This window comes from Aotus nancymaae, unplaced genomic scaffold, assembly GCF_030222135.1.
Source record: "Aotus nancymaae isolate 86718 unplaced genomic scaffold, 86718_ANA_hifiasm-v0.15.2.pri h1tg000017l, whole genome shotgun sequence".
NCBI classification, from domain to species: Eukaryota; Metazoa; Chordata; class Mammalia; order Primates; family Aotidae; genus Aotus; species Aotus nancymaae.
Window position 1 is genome coordinate 6726377 of NW_026988429.1, and position 22790 is coordinate 6749166.

At 37.8% G+C, this 22790-nt stretch overlaps 1 protein-coding gene across 7 annotated transcripts in view; it reads left to right on the plus strand.

Moving 5' to 3' along the window:
• Positions 1 to 22790, plus strand: part of CTNNA2 (catenin alpha 2) — a 1152426-nt gene that overhangs the window by 896081 nt on the left and 233555 nt on the right. For all 7 annotated transcript variants that reach the window (XM_021670969.2, XM_021670970.2, XM_021670971.2 and 4 more), the window contains one exon: positions 20626 to 20778. In XM_021670969.2, coding sequence (XP_021526644.1) covers positions 20626 to 20778 — 153 coding nt within the window. The remainder of the gene's footprint in view (positions 1 to 20625; positions 20779 to 22790) is intronic.

Below are 22790 nucleotides of genomic sequence, written 5' to 3' on the forward strand. Positions count from 1 at the left end.
AACTCACATGGCTCTGGTTCCATTGTCTCAAGGGCTAGATTTGCTAGCCTTAAAAGTCCACTTATATTGGCTGGGTGCCGTAGCTCACGCCTGTAATCTCAGCACTTTGGGAGGCCAAGGCTGGTGATACACGAGGTCAGGAGTTTGAGACCAGCCTGGCCAACATGGTAAAACACCATCTCTACTAAAAATATGAAAAAAATTAGCTGGGCTTAGTGGCAGGCACCTGTAATCCCAGCTACTCAGGAGGCTGACGCAGGAGAATCACTTGAACCCGGGAGGTGGAGGTTGCAGTGAGCTGAGATTGTGCCACTGCACTCCAGCCAGGGCAAGAGAGTGAGACTCCATCTCAAAAAAAAAAAAAAAGTCCACTTATATTTTGAGGATAATTTCCATGATTAATGACAGTACACTAATCCAGTAGTTTCCTGTTACTCACTTGGTTTGAGAAGACTTAGCCCAAAAGCAGCTAAAATGAAAATATTTGACTCCATTTTGGGAGATTCTGATTTCATGTACCTCTGGTGGCACCTTAAAATCTTTGTCATAAGACACTTTCTACTTATTTCTGATATTCTCCCATGTTTGAATTCCACTGCCTTTGTTTCCAATAGTTGGAACTTTCAGACCTCATCCCAGTCCGTCTGGCAGAATATTTGAGGATTTGTGAGACCTTCCCACTCTTCTCCAATCTCTTTGGCCTCTGCTAGACCTTTCCACTTCACAGAGACAATACCTGTTTTGAGGGGTAGAGAATCCATGTTTCAGGCTTGTATGAGATAGAAAAATAAAACCAAAACAGTATTTTTCCTACTATCACACAGTCACCGTAGCACACTTTGCCTCTAGTCACCAAAATGTATGCAGTATTATTTTCCCTCACTGAACAGTTCTTCCACACCAGCTGTCTGTCCTATAATTCAATTTAATTCAATTCTAACACTGTCTACCTGGAGATAACTTCAGATTCCATAGATTAAGGGCTTGTTTTCACAAGACTGCTCCTATTTCAGATGCCAGTTGAAAGTAGTAGGTTGTCACCTATACTTCTGACTCACCAGCTATAAATTGGGGGATTCCCATTATCCCTCCCTCAGGTCCAATTAATTTGCTAGAGTGGCCCACAGAACTCAGGAAAACTGCATACGTTCACCTATTTATTATAAAGAATATACATTTGATCAGTTAAATGGAAGAGACGCATAGGACTAGGTATATGGGAAGGGGCTCAGAGCCTCCATGCCCTCTCTGGGTATGCCGCCTTCCCTGTACTTCCATTTTTTTCCAGCAACCAAAAGATTTCCAAACTTTGACCTTTTGAGTTTTTATGCACTGCATAGTCATGATTGATTAAGTCATTGGCCATTGGCAATTAACTCAACCTTCAGCTTCCCTCCCCTCTCTGGAGGTTGGGGTGGGTGGGGCTACAAGTTGTCACCTTCTTATCACTCAGTTGGTCTCCCTTGCAAACAGATCTTGCCTGGATCCTGAGGCTATCCAGGAGCCCTTCAAAAATCACCTCATTAGAATAAAAGATGCTGTCACCCAAGAAATTCCAGTGGCTTTAGAAACTGTTTCCAATGTTACTACCTAGGAAATTACAAAGATTTTAAGAGTTCTGTGTCAGGTACTGGGGTCAAAGACCAAATATTAGAACAAAAAAATTTTCCTAATATTCCTTATCTACAAGGGTTTTAAGAACCAGGGACAGAGGTCTGAACAAGGGGTTCAGGAATCAGGGGCAAAGGCCAATTTCTATATTTTGTAGTGATATAATTTATATGTTATAAATTATATATTTATATAATTCTGTATGTATATATTTTTCTTATTTTTTCACAAGCCTCCTCTCCTCTGAGCATAGGTTAGAAATGAGTGATCTGGTGGCTCACTGCTTCTTGTTGTAGGGTTTAGCAAGATCTGTACTTTCTGGAGCACGGCCAGGACAAGGGTAAGGCAAGTGAGGCACAGCCTCAGGTGCAAGATTTTAGGGGCTACCAAAAAGCTCAGTAATCAAGATAAATAATAGTGTATGCAACATTTTAAAAAATCAAAAATAATGCAGAAATCCATGATGAACAGAAACATCAATGCTGTAAATAAAGATAGAATCATTGTGAATAAGATAGTGCAGTGTGAGCCGTATTGAAGCTGGAAGCAAAAGGGAAATCAGTAGTACTGATTCTGTCTGTGTTTATAATGTTGCTGTTTTCTTCATCATGGATGAACCTCTTGATAGTCCTGGCTCTGCTCCAGAGACTCTATCTATCAAAACCTTTACTGCACCTGCTGTAGGATAAAGTTCCCCAGAAAACTCTCAAAGTCAGATGGCTTTCTTTTTCCTCTCACATTAGTGACAAAAGGGCTGACTTTTAAATTTTATGAGATGACACCTTGGACTCCAGATTTCAAGACCTATTTGAATTGTGGTTGTCTTTTAGGTTGTCTTGCTCCAAATGGATATCTTCTTGATGTTTATCACAGTGACATGGGCTTTTTATGGCACTCTGAAGTGCTTTAGAGAAAATGGAGAACATTTTAATACTGCTGATTTACTCTTTCAGGTCTACAGTAATTTCCTTACTGCCTAATTATAAGGCTTGGTTTAATTTACTCTACACATAATGTTTACTGATGCACATATGGTACCACAATTTTAAGAAACTGTACCCAGAACAGGTATTTTTGTCATACTGGAGTATGGAAAATTCCCATTCAGTATGATATTGGCTGTTGGTTTGTCATAAATGGCTCTTATTATTTTGAGGTATGTTCCATCAGTACCTAGTTTATTGAGAGTTTTTAACATGAAAGGATGTTGAATTTTATTGAAGGTGTTTTCTGCATCTATTGAGATAGTTGTGTGATGTTTGTCTTTAGTTCTGTTTATGTGATGAATTGTATTTGTTGATTTGTGTATGTTGAACCAGCCTTGCAACCTGGTGATGAGGCTGACTTGATGGTAATGGACAAGCTTTTTGATGTGCTACTGTGTTTGCTTTGCCAGTATTTTATTGAGGATTTTTGCATTGATGTTCATCAGGGATATTGGCCTAATGTTTTCTTTTTTTTGTAGTATCCCTGCCAGATTTTGGTATCAGGATGATGCTGGCCTCATAAAATGAGTTAGGGAGGAGTCCTTTCTTTTAAATTGTTTGGAATAGTTTCAGAAGAAATGTTACCAGCTCCTCTTTGTACCTCTAGTAGAATTCAGCTTCAAATCCGTCTGGTCCTGGGCTTTTTTTGGTTCATAGACTATTCATCGCTGCCTCAATTTCAGAACTTGTTGTTGGTCTATGGTCTATTCAGGGATTCAACTTCTTCCTGGTTCAGTCTTGGGAGGGAGTATGTGTCCAGGAATTTATCCATTTCCTCTAGATTTTCTAGTTTATTTGCATAGAGGTGTTTATAGTGTTCTCTGATACTTGCTTGTGTTTCTCTGGGGTCAGTGGTGATATTCGTTTTTATCATTTTTTGTTGTGTCTATTTAATTCTTCTCTCCTTTTTCTTTTTTAGTCTAGCTAGTGGTCTATTTTATTAATTTTTTTTAAAAAACACAGCTCCTGGATTGATTCTCCTGTTATATAGAGAAAAAATGGTAATATATGTAATTGTCTCAACAAAGAATGTCCCCCAGTGAGAGGGGAAATATCACACATCTTCTTAACTTGAGGAAGGTTACAATCTCTTTAAACACTTATTTTAAAAGATGACTAATAAGTATGTGGTTACATGTGTCTAATGATTTTCAGTTACCCACAGAATCAGGAGATGGGTAGGAGTTTGGGAAAGGAGAGAGAGGAAAAATAGTTCTATCTTCTGGGCGTCTTTCTCACTGTCTTTGAAAAGAAGCTATTAATTCAGAAATCATGGGTTCACAGATTCTTTGGGGTAGAAGGGACACTATAGGTCTTCCCAGTGCAAGAGATCTTTCTTCAGCAACTTTAAGATACCTTTTGTTAACCTCTGCTTTAAAGATGGGAGCTCATTCCTTCGTCACAGCAGTTGGTACAATTATTGGGTAATTTTACTTGTTAGGAAATTGAGTTAAGATCAGTGATTTATCAACCATTGATGTTGATTTTGTGCTTCAAAACTGATTTCTCTTTCTAAGTATAAGCCCCAGCTAAAAACTTCAGTAAAGAATTCTACTTAGAGTTCCAGAGACCTACAAATATGAAACATTATTGCATTAAAAGTCATGGCTTCACAATCAATTACCTTGCTTTTTCGTAGCTGTGAGTGCTGAGAATGGTTAAGCTTAGGGACTGAGCATGTCTCTGGTCATTGAGACAGCTGAAATAATCAGCATCTGGATCATCTGATCTATTAGTCCTGCTTCACTTGGTTATGTATGAAGGTCAGAAAAGAAAAGATATCCACTGAGACTGACAGTTGTTTAGCGTCCATTGTTTACTTGATTCTTTACTGACAATCCCTACAATCTTCAGAGAGATATTACTATCAAAAAGATTTTTTTTCAGAGTAGAGTACTGAAGTTCCAGTAATAAGATTAAATTTCTTGCTGATATAAAGCTCCTAAGTTAGAGAACCCTAGTGGGCTGACTCTGAAACCTGTCCTTTTAATGATGGTGGTTGTTAAAGTTGGTACACTTTACTCATCGTTTATAGCTTTTATTAAAATTCTTTAATGGGAAGAGCATAAGGTAAATATCAATTATTAATGAGTCCTGAGATTCTCTATGATAATCATAATAATAGGTGTCATGTTTAATATAATCACCATTTTTTTCTTCCTTAAGCCATTCATACCTGTGTCCAGCTCCATGCCAGAAACTGAACTGTGAATGGGATTTTAATAATTATTATTCTAATTAATCGTAAGGGAAAAAAGTAAAGGACTTTCATTTTAGCTGGGGGAATATCTGATTAAATGCATATCAGGAGACTAGCAGACTTGCCTGGTGTATTCAGTGAGAAAGTGTGCTTGAGCATTCCAGGATTAAAGGAGAACCATTTGTCCTGAGGAGTTTGGGGATAAGAGTGGATTTTTCTCTTTGATCCAACCATAAATGTTGAAGTTTGGGTGATTAATCAGTCCAGACCCATCCTCTTTCCTTCCATAATTTCTTAGTTTTTCACAAGTGCATCAATCCTGTTTAACTGTTAAGGGCAGGACTTCTGTATTTTTATTTGATTTCTTCAACTTCAACAAAGATCAGGCTGCCTTAAATAGTAGCTACAATGTGAGTTGCAGCAAGGCAAGCTGAAGGTCTGAGAGACCAGAAAAATGGGAGCTGGAGGATGCTGAGTTCCAAGGGCAGGGAGAAGTCAGCACTAATGAAAAATACCAGACTCTGAGCAGATTTCCTTCAGCCCCTCCTTTGCAATTCACAGGCTTAGATCAATGTGGCCCTGAGGCTCTATCTATAGATACCAAATTAACTAGTTGAAAGGGGATAACTTGTGACTGATCAAGTAGGCATTGTGTCACATGTTACCATAGCAACCAGCTTGCCTGCTGCTCTTTGGGTGCATTCTCTGTGTGTTTGGGCAGTGTGTGGAAGTACCCTTGATACTGTTGCCAAATCAGCAGGAAATTCATGATTTGGAGTCCAGTCCAGGTCAAAACACCTACATCAAGCAGGCCAGCCAACCCAACTAGATACAACTTCTACTCTTTTATGTAACTTTTCCTCTTCATTCCTTGCCTCAAAGCTTATATTAATTAGAAAAGGAATTTCTTAGGGATCACTAGAATAACCTGTGCTTTCTAGCAGAGTATGAGGCAAAGAAATAACAAAAGTCACTTAGTCAAATACCAGTCACACTGATCACTCAGGGGCTCTCAGAGGCCATATTTAGCCTCGTCGGTTCTCTTCTTAAGGAGGTAGCTGCTGGACACAGCAGATGCTTGGTTATAAGTAAGCAGTGGGTAAATGGAGCTTGAAATAGCCAGAGATAACAGCAGAAACTTATGGACAGAGTAAGAGGCATCTAAGACTAAAATCCACTGGTGAAACCCTCTAGAACAGGCATCAGCCAATTACTATCTCTGGCCCAAACCTAGCCCTCTGGTTATGTAATGTTATATTGACTGCTTTCGGGCTGCAACTGCAGACTTGAGTTGTCATGACAGAGACTGACTGGCTCACAAAGGCCAAAATCTATACTACCTGGCCCTTGACAGGAAGTGTGCCAATCCCTGCTCTAAAAGTAAACCCAACTTGAGATAAGACAAATATGATGTAAGCGCCTGAATTCCCTGAAAAGCTAAAGGACCTTGAATCCAACTTTGTCTCTTACTTTTCCCTTTGGTAGCAACAGCACCAATCATTTTATAGGATTTCCACAAAGTTGGAAATGTGGAGTAATCATTGAGCTTCTATCTGAAATGAAGTATCTCTAGGGAAAAATTCAGCAGCTGTTAGAAATGCAACGTTGTGCAATCGTTAAAGACAGAAAGTGAAAAGTATCACATACGGCAGCAGAACTCTGTTGAGGGAAGGTAGCTCGGAGGCACACTGTTATCCATAATTGGAGTAAAACAGGAGAGTGTGGCGAATGGTTTTCTGTTTTAGGAAGTATGCTGAGCTCTTTACTGACCACAAATGGGGTCAAAAACTTCAGAAGTACATTTATCAGTGACATCTGTACCAAGAAGTAAGTGCCCATCATTCCTCCTCCCTCAGTCAACAGCGTCTTATTCCCCCAAGTTACCCATCCCACTCAAGTGAACTGAGGTTTCACTCATACCTAGAGTGAGAAGTAGTGAGTTTTGTCTGGGTTCCTTCCAGCAGCGCTTATATTTAAAACAGACATTCTTCTAAGACCCACAGGACTTGTGCTGTAATGTGGAATGCGTGACATGTGGCAGTACAGGGCCAGATGACTCTACCTGGTACCAATCCTACCACACTGTAACAGGTGTGTAGGATAGATCCCGTTAGAAAGAAATCATAGTTTTAGAGAGTTCATCTCTGTATCTTGCTTCTTGCTCTTTAACCACACATTTTATATAGGCTTCTGCTCTTAGCCTGCCATCGTATCCATCCATTCGGTAATTGTCTTTCCCAATTTCCAATTAAATTGCAAGGGGATTAAATCATTTTATGAGCATACTACAAGCTTCCTAAAGGTCCTTGCTAGGGTAAGGTTATTCTGTTACTGATGCACCTTTTGACTCTCTCACACTGGACTCAAGCAGCTTTTGCTTATTCACCACCAGTTAATCAATGCCAGATATTAGGTACTCAGAATAAAATATCCAAGCATCTGATCTTAGATCCCCCTTTGAGGCAGTCAGTGATGGAGGGGACATAAGACTGGGAGTAAGTAATCAGCTAGGAATGGAAGTAAAAGATTGAAAGAAAAGTGACCTTTGTCCAATTAGGATTTGTGAACTTCAACAGCCAGGTCCATAAACACATAGACCTGAAGTAAAATGGCACTATTATTGGAACCCGAAGACTTGACTCTGGCATTTGCTGTATGCAACCAGAGGATCCTCCCTTTCCTCATCTAAATAACACGAACAATTGTGCTCACCCTACAAACTGCACCCTTCACCCACACCATGACATTGTAAGGAAGGTCAAATGAAATAATGTTTAAGAAAGTTCTCTGCAAGCTATAAAAACAGGACATGCACAGGATTATTATTAAAGAAAATAAGCAGCCAGAAACTGAGTAGACCTTCCAAATATGCAGAAGAGTTGATCTTCTTTTTGATCTGGGTTCAGAGATCTGATCAAGATAGTTCTACTAGAAATGTCTTTTCCACCTTCACTCTTGCCACCTAAAATTTCACCCTTTTGAAGTGCCAAATCTTCTGGGCTAAGTTAGACATTGGGTAATTGAAGGAATGTCTGTTCTGATGGAGGGATGGAGAAAACTTATTTTTTATTTTTATTATTTTTTTCCTTTTTGAGACGGAGTTTCACTCTTGTCACCCAAGCTGGAGTGCAATGGCATGATCTCAGCTCACTGCAACATCCACCTCCAGGGTTTAAGCGATTCTCCTGTCTCAGCCTCCCGAGTAGCTGGAGTTATAGGCACCCGCCATCATGCCCAACTAATTTTTGTGTTTTTAGTAGAGACTGGGTTTCACCATATTGGCCATGCTGGTCTCGAACTCCTGACTTCAAGTGATCCACCCACCTCGGCCTCTCAAAGTGCTGGGGAGAAATCTTAAGATAATCTTTAAGTAATAATAATAATTTTTAAAAGTACAATATGATGTGAAAGAAGTGTAGAAAAATTAGAGATTTTTACAGTGTTTTTTAGGCCAGCCTCTAACACATCTAACAGGAATAACTCATGCTTACCTCTAAGCACCATTTATGAGGCCAGTCAACCATGTATGAGGTCATGTTGATCACTGTCGCTTTGTTATTAATCGGTAGTGGAGACAGTGGAGGATTTTTTAACAGAAAGTGAGAGGAAATGGCTTGTCTTGTTTTTCTCTGTATCCCTGGCCAAAAACAGTGCTTCATCTACCAAGAGCTACTGAAATGCTAGTAGAAGGAATAAATGACTGAACACTGACCCTTGAGTAGTGTATAGTAAAGTAAGAAAGCAATAAAGCATAATTTCCTTCTGAGGACTTCTTATTTCTCTTATAATAAGGTTCCTGCCACCTTTGAGCTAATTGCATTAGTATCTGTGCCATCATATTTTTATACATTTACTCTCATTTCATTTCTTTGGCATAACACTTAAATATCCTGAATAAAACTGTGGCATTTGTGTATATTTTTCTTTATGGAGCCATTATTTCTCTTGAGATCAGAAAGGAATTTTGAATTTCACAATTAAAGGGAAACAAGACACCTTTTTTAGTTTTTCAAGAAGGAATATTTCTCCAGTAAAAGAAATTGCAAAGATTTTTTTTATTGAGTAGATTAAAATGAGACACATAGCCTTCAAAGTCTTATGCAAGTGTGAGCTTCTGCAAAACTAGTTGACTGGGGAGAGACATTTTTTTTCTTCGACTGTCTTTTGCGGGGAACTGTTTCGTATTTATCAAATGGTTGCAGGTTTTTAGACTTTGTACAAAATACTTTTGTAGTATTAGATGTGACTCAATATACAGCATACACTCTTCGTGTCCCACCCAATAGGTGGACAACTTTTGATCATTTTTTGAGACAGTTTATTTTTTGTTTTGAGTTAGTGAGTTAAACTGGGTATATTCATTCATGACTCTGCACTCTCACAAAATGAGAATTGCTAGAGCAGATATGATCCATTGACTGTATTCCTTTTGGTTTGCTGAAGAAAATGCAGTTATTTACCTTGATGAATAGCCCTAATTGGGTAAAATAGACTGGTAGTGCTGAGCTAATACCTTTAAATGTCTTGTCTTATGCAATTAATATTCCTTTGTCACACATACATTTAAATCGCTGGAAGAAAGTCTTGTGTTCTTGACTCCTGTCAGATTTAACGAATGATTTTGTCAAGTCATTCCTTTCTGCCCTGGTTGATTGATAGCTAAATTTTGGTCTTCCAGCTTATGTAAAAAGTGTTAACTATGCCTTTCAGCTTGTAGGCAAGGGCATTTAAACCATTCTAACAGTCAATTTACAGAGGAATTACATTGCCTGTTTACTGGAGGGGTCAAAAAATGTGCCCCTGCTCATCAGAGACACAAATCACAGGACCCATGAGCTAATGAAGGCAGTATTTATGAGTCCTGCACTTGCTGGCTGATACCAAGTTCAAGATGTCCCTGGTCCTAGCTGCTGAGGACTCTGGCTCCCACTTTTGGATATGCCTGTGTTTGTAGACTTTGGAGTGAGATGTATTTAAGAAGAAGTTTTGATCCTAATACTCTTAAAAGTGAGAATGCATATTAGAATGCTGGATTGTCACAGTACCAAGCTGCATTTGCAGCTTTCAAAGATTTCTCTAGAGTAAGGCTCACCTCTGCCACAGTCTGGCTTATGGATTTCCATACAAACCATAATTACCATATCAAAGCGTGGGAAATGGATACCAGTCTTTCTGGGAGAAGTCTTTTGTCCTGTGGCTTGAACCCAGTTAGAATTTCAAGAAAAACACTTTATTAAGCATCTTACAACTTACTATTTTAAAACATTTTGATCAATAAGAGTTACAATAAAATGGTTACATTCGAGCAAGTATAATTCATCAGGTACATTATTGCAGTAGGCATATCTTAGACCACCAATTCTCCATTTTTTTCCAGATCCCTAAAGCCCCAGTAAATCAGAGTCTCATAGTGAGTATCTAGCAGGTCCCTTCCTGCTCTCAGAGTAGGGATTCATTAGGACTCAGCGTCAACTTCTGCCTCCGGTAGGATCACTGATTTCCTGTTTTGGTGACAATCTGCCACGGGGTCTCTTCTTTCATCCTCTCTACAGGAGTTCTTCTTTTTGGTCTTACTATATCATGGGTGGGGAGGAGGGGAACTTTCAGAATCCCTTATACACTTTACTCATTGTTTAGGAATCACATTTGTTCCTGGAATGGTCGCTGCTGTCATCATATATATCATTGCTTTTGGTCAATAATGTACACAAAACTGGCACAAAGTAGACATATGAGAACTTGTGTATGTTATTATTTAAAAGTGTGTGGTCTGGGGCCAAGCGACATTGGTTCAAATCCTGCCACTACCATCTGTTAGCTTTGTGAATGTGGACATGTGACTTAATTCTATTGCCTCAATCTCCTCACCTATAAAATGAATAAAATGGTACACAGTGATTTTTGAGAGAAATAAACAAGTTATTTGAATTTTTTAGAACAGTATCTGGCTCAAAATAGGTACTGATTGAAGATTGTTATTATGAAATATTAATTTTCCCCAATGCTTTTCTGCTCTCCTTGCCACCTCTCCTCATCTGACTGCTGCAGTTGCTTCTGCCTTTTCCATACACTCTCCCTTCCACTAGCCTCTCCTTTGCTTCTTTATACTACACCTAGCAATGATCGGCTCCATTTTCTGCTAACATTTTTAAGAGCACCAAGTCAAGGTGTAGTACCTGCTGGATTGAGCCATCTGGAGATCCACAGTGATCCCAGCACTCCCTGTGACCCTGAGGCAGCTCTTCACTGTCTCTTCGCATGAAGGCAAGTGCTCTTGCCTATTGTAGAGGTAAGGGAGGAATTTGACACAGACCTATGTGTGCTGGGGCAGAAAATGAAATCAATGGAAGGAGCTAAGTAGCTGCTACTGTCCTTCAGGAAACCTGCCGATCAACCCTTCCCTGTCTTAATCCCATGACTTGTCTCTTTGTTATAACTTTTTAAGTAAAGTATTTGCTTAATCTATAAAAATCAAAAATTACAGCTGTGATTTTCTTACACACATCCCTTGGTTATGCAATGAAACGTGGAGCAGACTACTGTTATTTCAGTGCATTTGGCCAAAGAAATGAATTGAAATGACACCAAAGTAGTCCACTGATGGATCAGAAATTTATTCTCAAGATGTCTGTCTCCCACTTCACCATCAGGTGATTTGGTGATCATGAAAACTTATTTCATGTATGTTATCAGTTATCTATTGTCACAGCAGTGTAGTGTAACAGTACCTCAGGGACATACAGCAATAGCATTTGTAGCTCACTGGTCTGAGGTGGTCATCTTGGGCCAGCTTTCTTCTGTGTCTGGGTTCTATTGCTTTTTAATGGATCTAGGGTGTCATTGACAGAGATGACTGAGGTGACCGAGTCCTGGTCAATAAGTTTGTCACCCTTTTCCTGGGACAGGCAGTCTAGCCTGGGCGTGTTCTTCTCATGAGGATGGCAGAGAACAAGACTAAGCAAGCCCAATGTGGAATGGCCCTTTCAAATGTCCACATGCATCGTGGTGGCCAACATTCATTGGCCCTGCACATGTCACATGGCCAAGCCCAGAGTTGTACAGCGCAGGCACTACAGAGTTACATGGCAGTGGTATGGATAGAAGAAGAGAAGAATAAGGTCATTCAGGCAATAAATCTACTGTAATGGTCTATGTTTGCCCCAGTGCTTCTTATTCCATCAGTGAGACGTGTTCCTAACCTTTATACTGACTATATCAAACATTCAAAGAGATAAAAAATCTAAGGGCAAAGACTGTTGATCTGGTCGCACATATGCTGATCTGGCTCAAACGTAAGTGTCTCTAATGATGACAGTTGTACTTTTAATTGATCCAACAGACCTGAATGAGTTTGGTGGAGAATGAATGGGATGGGTAGGGAAAAGCACAGGGCCTGATAGAGATAATTGGTTCCATTAAAAAATAGATGCTAGTATCCCAATTAAAATGATTTTGCTTCATGAAAGATAGTGTCATCAAGATAATGACCAAAGAATTTCATGTTTCTCTTATGAATAAAACTAAATAAAGCAAGAACTATGATTATTCTTGAAATGTTTTCTCCAGGCTTTATAGATGTGCCTCTGCTCCCCCCATCTGCTCCCACTCCAACCTGAAAAATGATGAGTGCCATCATTACCAATGGACTGTGCATTGATGGCAACTTGGCTTATTAAAGTGGCACTAGATAGATTACAGGACTGACTGATTACCCTAATTGACCTTCAGACTGGCTAAACTTTGCCTGACTTAATGAAGCCCAATACTTGTCAGGCCCCCTAGGCTGGATGGCTCCTGGCTCAGTCACTTTGTTGCTTTGATTTTTTTATTTAATAACAATTATACCACACAGCTTAAGGAAATATGGAAAAACATGTCAGTAATTGTGAAGAGCCTGGAGCAGCCATATTCATGGAAAGATTTAAGGCTTCAGATTTTTTGAGCCTATTTGAAATTACCTTCTAACCCCAGTTTTGACCTTAGTTGGTATTTCTTACATCAGTAGTGAAGAAGTTAACACTATTATTCTTAAAAGATTTTTCTAAACATTTGTCTAAATGACAGGGTAGATGTTAAATGGGCATTTATTAAACATCATCTGCCCAGCCTCAATGTGGGTGTTAACTTTTATTTCTGAAAGTCTAAATGGCATTGGGTTGCTCAGACACATAGCCAATTCTGTCTGAAGATTGGCATGCAGAAGCCTTCAATTGCAGGGAAGGTTCAGCAAAGAAAGAGCTTTCATCCCAAAGGAGAAACAGGATTGATTAGTAGTAGCTACTTGAAGCACTGTGTTGAAAAGGATTATAAAGTAGTATTTGAGCTCAGCATAAAAGAATGAAGTAATTGATTAATTGTGTCTGTTGTGGGCATAGAAAGAAAGAGTTGTAGTATACTTGCCATTCCTGTCCTATGTCATAGCTTTTGATCTTGTTCCTTATAAACAACTCTTCACCTTTTAATTATTTCTTGTAAACGTATCTCTATTTATTTTCAACTTCCACTCATGCTTGAATCCCTGAATTAGTTTTCTGCCAGGTCATTTTTTTTTTGCTGACTGCTTTTTTGTTTTCAGGTCAGTATCTGAGTTCCTTTTCTGTGCTAAGGGAATTCCTCATGTTATGAATCTCCATATAAGAAGCTTACATGGCCAAAACACTTGTTTTCAAAGAATACTTTCCTCCCAGCAGCTACCTCCTTTACTGTTGCAATGAGGTGAGGACATATGACCCAGAGTTCTTGTCTCTGTTTCACCCACATGAAAATCAGGTCTGCCTAACATTTTGAATCAAAAGCTATTGACATAAAGACATAGGGTGTCTTAACATTTCTGAATTCTGTCCATTTTGTGAACTGACAGGTCAATCTTTCTGCTTAAATTAGCTAGAATTAATTTCTAATGCTTGAGACTAAAAATCTAATGCTTGAGGTCTTCTAGGGAGACAAACCTCAAACTTTATACTGTGGAGAAATCACCTAGGCATCTTATTAAAATGCAGATTCTGGTTAAAAGCAGGTCTGGATGGGGCCTTGGTTTTGCATTTCTAATAAGCTCCCAGGAAATAGCAGTGGGGCTGGCCAGTGGCCCACACTTCAAGTAGAAAGGGTCTAAGTAAGGAAAGGCAGGTTGAAAGAAGGCAGAGGTTGCAGGAAAATGAAAAGTCTATTTCCAATTTACATTAGAGCAGGCCAACTACTGTAGCTAATAAATTTTAACATGTACAAAGGCTCCAAACAATAGAATTACATTTCTTAATAATTACAATACTGGGTCAGCAACAGAACATGGGGCTGTTATCCACCATGTATGCAAGGGCCTAAGTTAATTGGGAAGCAGGGAATGTCTGCCATCTTTAACTCAAAGTATCTCTATCTTTGGCCAGTGGGAGGCTCCTGAGTTATTTTGGCATGCCTCTAGGAGTGTTTGATAGTTCACTGTTACCTGGCATGACAAGATATTTCAAGCTTATTTGTATACTTCCAGCCTCAGAGTGCCTGGAATCAGCCCTTTCTCCATGAAATTCTGTTTTTTTTTTTTTTTTTCTTTTTTTGTTGTAGCATAAAATTGTGTTTCAAGTTGTTCATCACTACTAGGCTAGCCATTATTCTCAGGCTTTTTCATTAGACAGAACTGAGAAAGTGTTTGCACATGTGTGTATGTTTTCAATTTAAAATCTCATGTATTCAAATGTCAGCAAGGATATGGAGAAAAGGAAAGCTTTGAACATTGTTTGTAGGAATGCAAATTAGTACAAAGTAGAAAACAGTATGGTGGTGCCTCAAAAAATTAAAACTAGAAATACCATATTAACTAACAATCCCATTTCTGGATGGAATCTGATGGAAAAAATCAATATTTCAAAGAGCTATCTGCACCTCATGTTTATTGCAGCATTATTTACAAGAACCAAAACATGGAATCAACCAAGCGTCCACTGACGGATAAATGGATTAAAAAATGTGATAGACAGATTAACAGATACATGCACAATGGAATATTATTAACCATATAAAAGTAGAAATCTTCTTATATGTGACAACATGGATGGACTTGAAGGGCATTGTGCTTAGTGAAATAAGCCAGGCAGAGAAAGACACATACTGTATGGCATCACTTATATATGAAACCTAAAAACAAACAAGAGGTGGAACTCACAGAAACAAAAAGTAAACCAGTCATTTCAAGGGATGGAGGTGAGGGTGGTGAAATGGGAAATGTTGGTCAAAGCATTCAAACTTTAAGTTATACAATGAATAAGTTATGAGAATCTAATATACGGCATGACGACTATCAAAAATGCTGTGCTGTATGCTTGAAATTTGCTAAGAGAGTAGATCTTGGGTGTTCTCACTAATAAAGAAGAAAAAGATAGCTAAATAAGGGAATGGATATGCTAATTAACTCAATTGTGATAATCATTTCACAATATATGTTTCTAAAAATGTATGTTTATCATGTTATACACTTTAAATATATACAATTTTATTTGTCAGTTATAACTCAATAAAGCTGAATCAAATCCCATATGTTCCTACTGACGTTTCTAATTCAGATCTAGCATTACAGAATTTTTCTTTAATATTTGGGTATTTTCTATTCCCTTTTTCCTCCCCATTTTACAATGTTGTAATATGTCTTTTTTGTCAGAGTATACAAACATTTTATACTATATTCTATCACTTCTTATGTCAATATTTTTCTAGTTATCTTAATTTGTAAAACTCATTCTTTGACAGATTTCCTAGGAAAGGCTCATGAAACAATATTCTGAGTTCTTGCATTTTTATCAGATTTTCTCTAATCCTTATATCCTTGAAAGTCAGTTTTGCTGGTTATAAAATTCTTAGTTTACATTCTGTTGTCTTGAGTATCTTAAAGACAATTTTTTCTTTGGCATAAATCTTTACTATTAAAGAGCCTGGCAACAATCTATTTGTTCCTGTATATATCGTATGCTGTATTTGCTGAAATGAAGTTTTTTTCCTCATTTTTCTTTAGAATTAAGTAATTTCACTGGACTATATCTTGGTTGATAATTACGGGTCAGTCTTCTCAAGTACATGATACAGTCTTTCAGATTGTAGGTTATTTGTTTAATTTCAATTTTAATTTTTAATTAACATATATATGTTTGTGAAGTACAATGTGCTATTTTGATATATGTATATATTATGAATGATTAAATTAAACTAACATATTCTTCACTTTACGTACTTATTTTTGTGGTGAGAATATTAAAAACCCACTTTATCAGCAGTTAAAAATATACAGTATTAGAATATAGTTTGATATATTCAGGAAAGTTTTCATTGCTTACAATTCATTCTGTTTCATTCTGGTATTCGTTTTGTTTTCTTGTTTTGATTTTTTTTTTTTTTTTTTTTTTTTTGGTGGAACCCCTGGTAGCCCTGTATTAACTTTTCTTTGCCTATCTTCAATATTTGTCACATTTTTAAAAATGGTTTCTTAGCTTAATTTTTTTTTTAATTTAAAAATGTTCCTCATTTTATTGGTCTTAAGGCATTTGTTTTGATGTTTATTAATTCTTAGCCTTTTCAAATGATTTTCTTTTATTTATAGTTCTTTCTTGAGTTTCATGACCTAATTCTTTAGTTTTTCCTTATTTTAATTTATTATGTTCTTTCATATCCTATATCATTTTTGTGATGTTTTAAATTTATTTGAAATGGTAGTTTACAATTTTAATCTATTTTATAAGTATATCCTTCTGGCATGCTTTCAGTGTGCCTAGGGATCATATTATATTTCTTAATCTCATTTTTCTTTTTTTTTAAATTTTTTTTTATGAAAGAAAGAAAAAAGAGAAAGAGAAAGGGGGAGAGAGAACAGGAGTCTTGCTCTATTGCCCAGGCTGGAATGCAATCTAAAAATAGGTATTAAAAACCTCTTTTATGCCGACAATTGTACTTAACAGTGGAGACAGGAAGGAATAAGGGAAGAAAATAACAAGCAAACAGCTAACCAATATTTCATTTAAGTCTGTGAAATGCTATGCAACTGCTGAAGAGTGATTTACTTCCAATTATGTGGTCACTTTCAAAATAGGTGTAATGTGATACTAAGAAAAATGTTTGCTCTGTCGACCTGGGGTGAAGAATTTTATAAATATTCACTGAGTTTACTTATTCTAGGTCTGAGTTCTAATCATAGATGTCCCTGTTAATTTTCTATCTCAATCTGTCGAATATTAACAATGTGGTGTCAAAGTCTCCCGCTATTATTGTGTGAGAGTCCAAGTCTCCTTATAAGTCATTGAGAACTTGTCTTATGTATCTGGGTGCTCCTATATTGGGTGCATATATATTTATGATCATTGACTCCTGTTGTTGCATTGATCCTTTTACCATTATGTAATGTCCTTCTTTGTTTCTTTTAGTCTTTGTTACTATTAAAGTCCATTTTGTCAGAGACGAAAGTTACAACTCCTGTTTTTTTTTTTTTTTTTTTTCTCTCCATTTAATTGGTGAGTCTTCCTCCAATGCTTTATTTTGAGTCTTTGTGTGTCCTTGCTTATGAGATGGATCTGGATACAGCATACCGATGGGTTTTGGCTTTTTATTCAATTTGCCTGTCTGTGTCTTTGATTGGGGCATTGAATCCATTTAAATTTAGGATTAATATTGATATTTGTAAGTTTAATATTGTTGTTTAATGCTATCTGACTATTTTGCCCATTAGTTGATATAGATTCTTCATTATGGAGATACTCTTTACCTTTTCGTAAGTTTTTGGGATCACTGATACTGGTTGTTCCTTTCTGTGGGTAATGCTTCTTTCAGAAGCTCTTGTAAAGCAGGCCTGGTGGTGATGAAATCTCTGAGTGCTTGCTTGTTCGCAAAAAATTTTATTTTTCCTTCATTTATGAAGCTTAGTTTGACTGGATATGAGATTCTGGGTTGAAAATTCTTTTCTTTGGGGATATTGAATATTGACCCCCACTTCTTCTAGTTTGTAGGGTTTCTGCTGAGAGATCTGCTGTGAGTCTGATAGGCTTCCTTTTATGGGTAACCTGACCTTTCTCTCTAGCTGCCCTTAGAATTTTCTCCTTTATTTCAACCCTGGTGAATCTAACGATTATGTGTCTTGGGGTTGCTCTACTTGAGGAATATCTTTGTGGTGTTCTCTGTATTACCTGGAGTTGAGTATTGTCCTGCCTTACTAGGTTAGGAAAGTTTTCCTGAATAATATCCTGAAGAATATTTTCCAGCTTGGATTCATTCTCTTCATGACATTCAGGTACACCTATCAAACGCAAATTAGGTCTTTTCACATAGTCCCATATTTCTTGGAGACTTTGCTCATTCCTTTTTACTCTTTTTTCTCTAATCTTGTCTTCTCCTTTGATTTCATTAAGTTGGTCTTCGACCTCTGATATCCTTTCTTCTGCTTGATCAATTTGAGTGTTAAAACCTGTGCATACTTCACGGCGTTCTCGTATTGTATTCTTCAGTTCCATTAATTCACTTATATTCCTCTCTAAATTGTCCATTCTGGTTAGGATTTTGTCAAACCTTTTTTCAAGGTTCTTAGTTTCTTTACATTGGGCTATAACATGTTCTTTTAACTCAGAGAAGTTTCTTATTATCCACCTTCTGAAGCCTAATTCTGTTAATGGAACACACTCATTCTCCATCAGGCCTTGTTCCCTTGTTGATGAGGAACTGTGATCCCCTGTAGAGGGAGAGGCATTCTGATTTTGGGTATTCTCAGCCTTTTTACACTGGTTTCTTCCCATCATTGTAAATTTATCCACCTGTCGTCTTTGTAATTACCGACTTTCAAATTAGGTCTCTGAGTGGACGTCAAACTTGTTGATTCCCAGCACCGGAATCTGAGCAACCCACTGCACTGGCTAAAACAGCGGCATTAAGATTCATGGTGCTTTTCTGCCCGGGAATCTCTGATCTGGCTTCCCTCTTGAGTCCCTTTTTCTATCAGCTGAATGGGCGACTCTACCTTCCCAGACCCACTCCCGTTTACTCTGCACTGAGAACAGCTGTGCAGGCCACAAGAGTTGCGCAGGCGACCCGTGGGGCTCCTCCACTGGGAATCTCCTGGTCCGTGAGCAACAAAAATTCATCTGAAAGTGTGGCGTCCTCTTGTTCTCTGTGCTTTCACTGGGAGTTACAATCCTGAGCTGCTAGTAATCAGCCATCTTGGGTCTCTCTCCCTCGTTTTTCTTATAATAATTTTAGATGAGATTTGACCTTGATAATTTTAAGTTGCTTATTTTTGTGAGCATTATTTTCCTGAAGGCTTAGAAAGAGGCTTGATGCAGATAGCTTTTCAAGCTTCCCAGAGCTCTCACTTCTGTTATTTTTGTTTGGTATTAAAAAATATGCTTGTCTGATTGTTGAGATAACCTGACTCTTCTTATCCCCCCTACTTTATCTCAACCTGCTCTTTCTTTTATCTCTGTTGTCCCTGTCAAGTTCAATTTTGATTCCACTCTAAATAGTTTTTCCTCCATATGGGGCTTGTTCTGAAAGAGCCATGGCAGGTCAGTTTCAAGTGTTCACTGTAGTATCTTCTTCAGACCTATCTTACCGTAGGCACTGCCACTTGTTAATTTATGACTGCAGCAAATTATTTTACTTTTTATAGTCTCAGTTTCTTCATTCAAAGAACTAGTATAGGAATCATCCCTATCTCATAGTATTGTGGTAGGAATAACATTATATAATATGCAAACATTTTAGCTAAGTAAATGACACATTATCCATGAGCTCACCAATAAACAACATTATTCCCAGGCAGTAATTTAATACATTTTGTCAAATGAATATGTGGATGATGTTAACTTTACATAGACTTTATTATATTTGATATGGTAAAATGTCAAACACAATTCAGAGTTAAACCAAACTGAGTTATACATACATTTATATTTACCTTATGGTAATTAGTGAATAAAGGAATTGTGATTTGTTCATAATTCTTGTTCTGACCAATAACGAATGTGTGTGTGTCATTCTATCAAGAAATTCACTTGAATGCTCCTTGAGAGGTATATTTGTTTGGAAAACATACAGAGTGTTTAACATCTTCTCTTCTGTTTATTTTTATGTGCATCCCATATACATTCAGATAATTATGAACAAAACAGCACCAAGGTGATTTTTCAGGGACAGTTTCATTTTATTTTCATGCAGCTGCCCTGCTTTCTATTTTAACAATGTGGGAATGATGTATAATTATGCATTGTTAGAAGATTTGGGCTTGTTTATTCTCATTTATCTTGAAGAATAATTATAAGTATTTCTGGAACATAGCAACTATGTCATCATAGCACCTGGGCACACAACGGTTTTCAGATTGTTAGATGTTTCATGTTTCTGCTTCTATCCAACACAAACAATGGGTCTAGAATGGGCAGGAGATGGCACAGTGGCAAAGTTTCAGGGTTGGCTTCAAAGTTTAGATCTTTATCCAAAGTTCTGTTGACTTGTTGGTTGTTGCCTAGATTTTTTCTTTTCAAAGAGCCTGAATTCTTCAACTGTGTCATGATTCAAAACATCCTGAAGGTTTGAGTCAGTGAAGGATGAGAGACCTTTAACAGGAGAGGGACCATAGCATATTGAGCAACAGGCCATTTATGTAACTTTCAGGTTGACATATAATACGTTTCACTCATGCTTCTGTCAGTCATTGGTTTTCCTTTGATAGTATAAGCACTGGGACAATTTAAAAAAGAAAATAAGAATATTATCTCTATGGGTAATGAGAGCTCAAAATAGTTTAGAAAAAATTGATATGTCTATTGTTTCTTAATTGTATGTCATTTTTTGTTTTTGTTTTAACTGTAGCTTCGGAAAGCAGTGATGGATCACATATCTGATTCTTTCTTGGAAACCAATGTCCCTTTGCTAGTTCTCATTGAGGCTGCAAAGAGTGGAAATGAGAAGGAAGTGAAAGAATATGCCCAGGTTTTCCGTGAACATGCCAACAAACTGGTAGAGGTAAGTGTGGAGGGGCCTGAGGACTCGAATTCATCCATGGGTTCAATCTCTACATATGGCTCTTAGAATTTCAATAGAGAGCTATTCTATTTATTTATTTATTTATTTTTATTTTTTTGAGAAATAAAGTCCTGGAATCTTTCTTTCCTTTACCTTCTGATTACTGTACCCCCTTTCCAAGGAATCAAGCTATCAGTCATCTTTCTTTTGTCTATCTTACAACTTTAAGCATGCTCTGAAACATATCTGCCAATTTTCCTGAACAACAATCAGGAGCTGAAACAAGAGAAGTAGAAGGGACATGCTGGAGTGCTAAATATCAGCTTTGATTTGAGGGCATAAATTAAAATTTCTAAATGGAGGCCTAGGATACTTCTCCCTTTTTTCCCCTCCTCAAACCCCTGTTCACTCCACCCAGTGGTGCCTAGATGCTGTTCACACTGGGAACTTATGGGAAAAAAAAAAAAAATCCTACCTCCTCCAAAGAGATGTTTGAACTTTTTGTGGAAGATCTTGGGGTGGTACTAGGGCAAGTTAAGCATCATAAACATGTTTTATGTGTTAGAGGAATCTGTAGGAGTTGCTTTATAAATGCAAAATTTTATTGGGTAATATTGAAAAAAGTATTGTACAAAGTAAATGATAACTAGACTGCCTAAATTTAGGAGCTGGAAACCAACAGCCTGGCAAAGGTAGGATTAGTGATGTGGGGCTAAATATAATAGAAAATAGAGAAGTTACACAAGAAATATGTGTGCTAGAGAACAAGAGCCCAGGAGGGATGAGGATGGATCCTGGAAAATTTAGGAAATGGTTATTGGGGCCAGGTTAAAACTTTTACTGGCTCTGAGCACTTAATCCTACCACCACCACCACCACTGTGATGCATTCCTACTTTAATTCATAATAAAATCACTTAAGGGCCGGGCGCAGTGGCTCACGCCTGTAATCCCAGCACTTTGGGAGGCCAAGGAGGGTGGATCACAAGGTCAAGAGATTGAGACCATCCTGGCCAACATGGTGAAACCTCATCTCTACTAAAAAATATAAAAATTAGCTGGGCACGGTGATGTGTGCCTGTAGTCCCAGCTACTCAGGAGGCTGAGGCAGGAGAATTGCTTGAACCCCGGAGGGGGAGGTTGCAGTGAGCCAAGATGGCACCACTGCACTCCAGCCTGGCAACAGAGCAAGACTCTGTCTCAAAAAAAAAGAAAAGAATAAATAAATAAATAAATAAATAAAATCATTTAAAATGAAAGAAAACTTTAATGCAAGCTGAAAGGAAAGTAAGTTCTTTTTTTTCCCTTTGAATGGAAAAATTAAAATTCTTAGTACATTCATTAAATGTAAAATCCTTTCTGCTTTTCTTGGAGTGGATGATGGGGGTGGTGTTCGATTTAGTTGCATCCTAAGCACCTGCTTAGTTCGCTCCTTGGTTAATCCAGCACTGCAGGTGTCTTGGGCTGAAGACACCCAGCCAGCAGGAAGTCCTACGTCAAGCTTCTGCTTCTCTAGGATACAGTCTGAGCCATCACTCATGACAGCCGTCAGCAGGTTCTATGTGCAAAAGTGTTGGCCGTAATAATGGAGGCTTTGAGCTTCCTGCCGTAACCCCAATATCTTGAGACAATACCAGCCTAGAGCTAAAACTAGGGTAATACTCACAATATCAAAGCAGTCCTTCTGGCTCTGTTCTCTCATACCAGGCAAGCCTGCTGTCACCCTTCACATTCCACCCACGTGCTCGGATAGTCCATGTAGCTATTTAGGGATCCAGAATCTTTCCAAGGTTGACTTTGAAAGCTCTGTCCATTTCCATGTTTTGAGAAGGGGAAGGTGGAGAAAGAGGATGATATGAATACAGAAAGAAAGGGAAGAGGGAAAAAAATAATGCTGAATGGCTGCTACAAAGCTTTAAATATTCACATGTAATAAAATAATATTAGCATATAAATATACCATTGCACTTATGTAATTACAGTATTTACAAGATAACGGCAAAGTTTACGTAA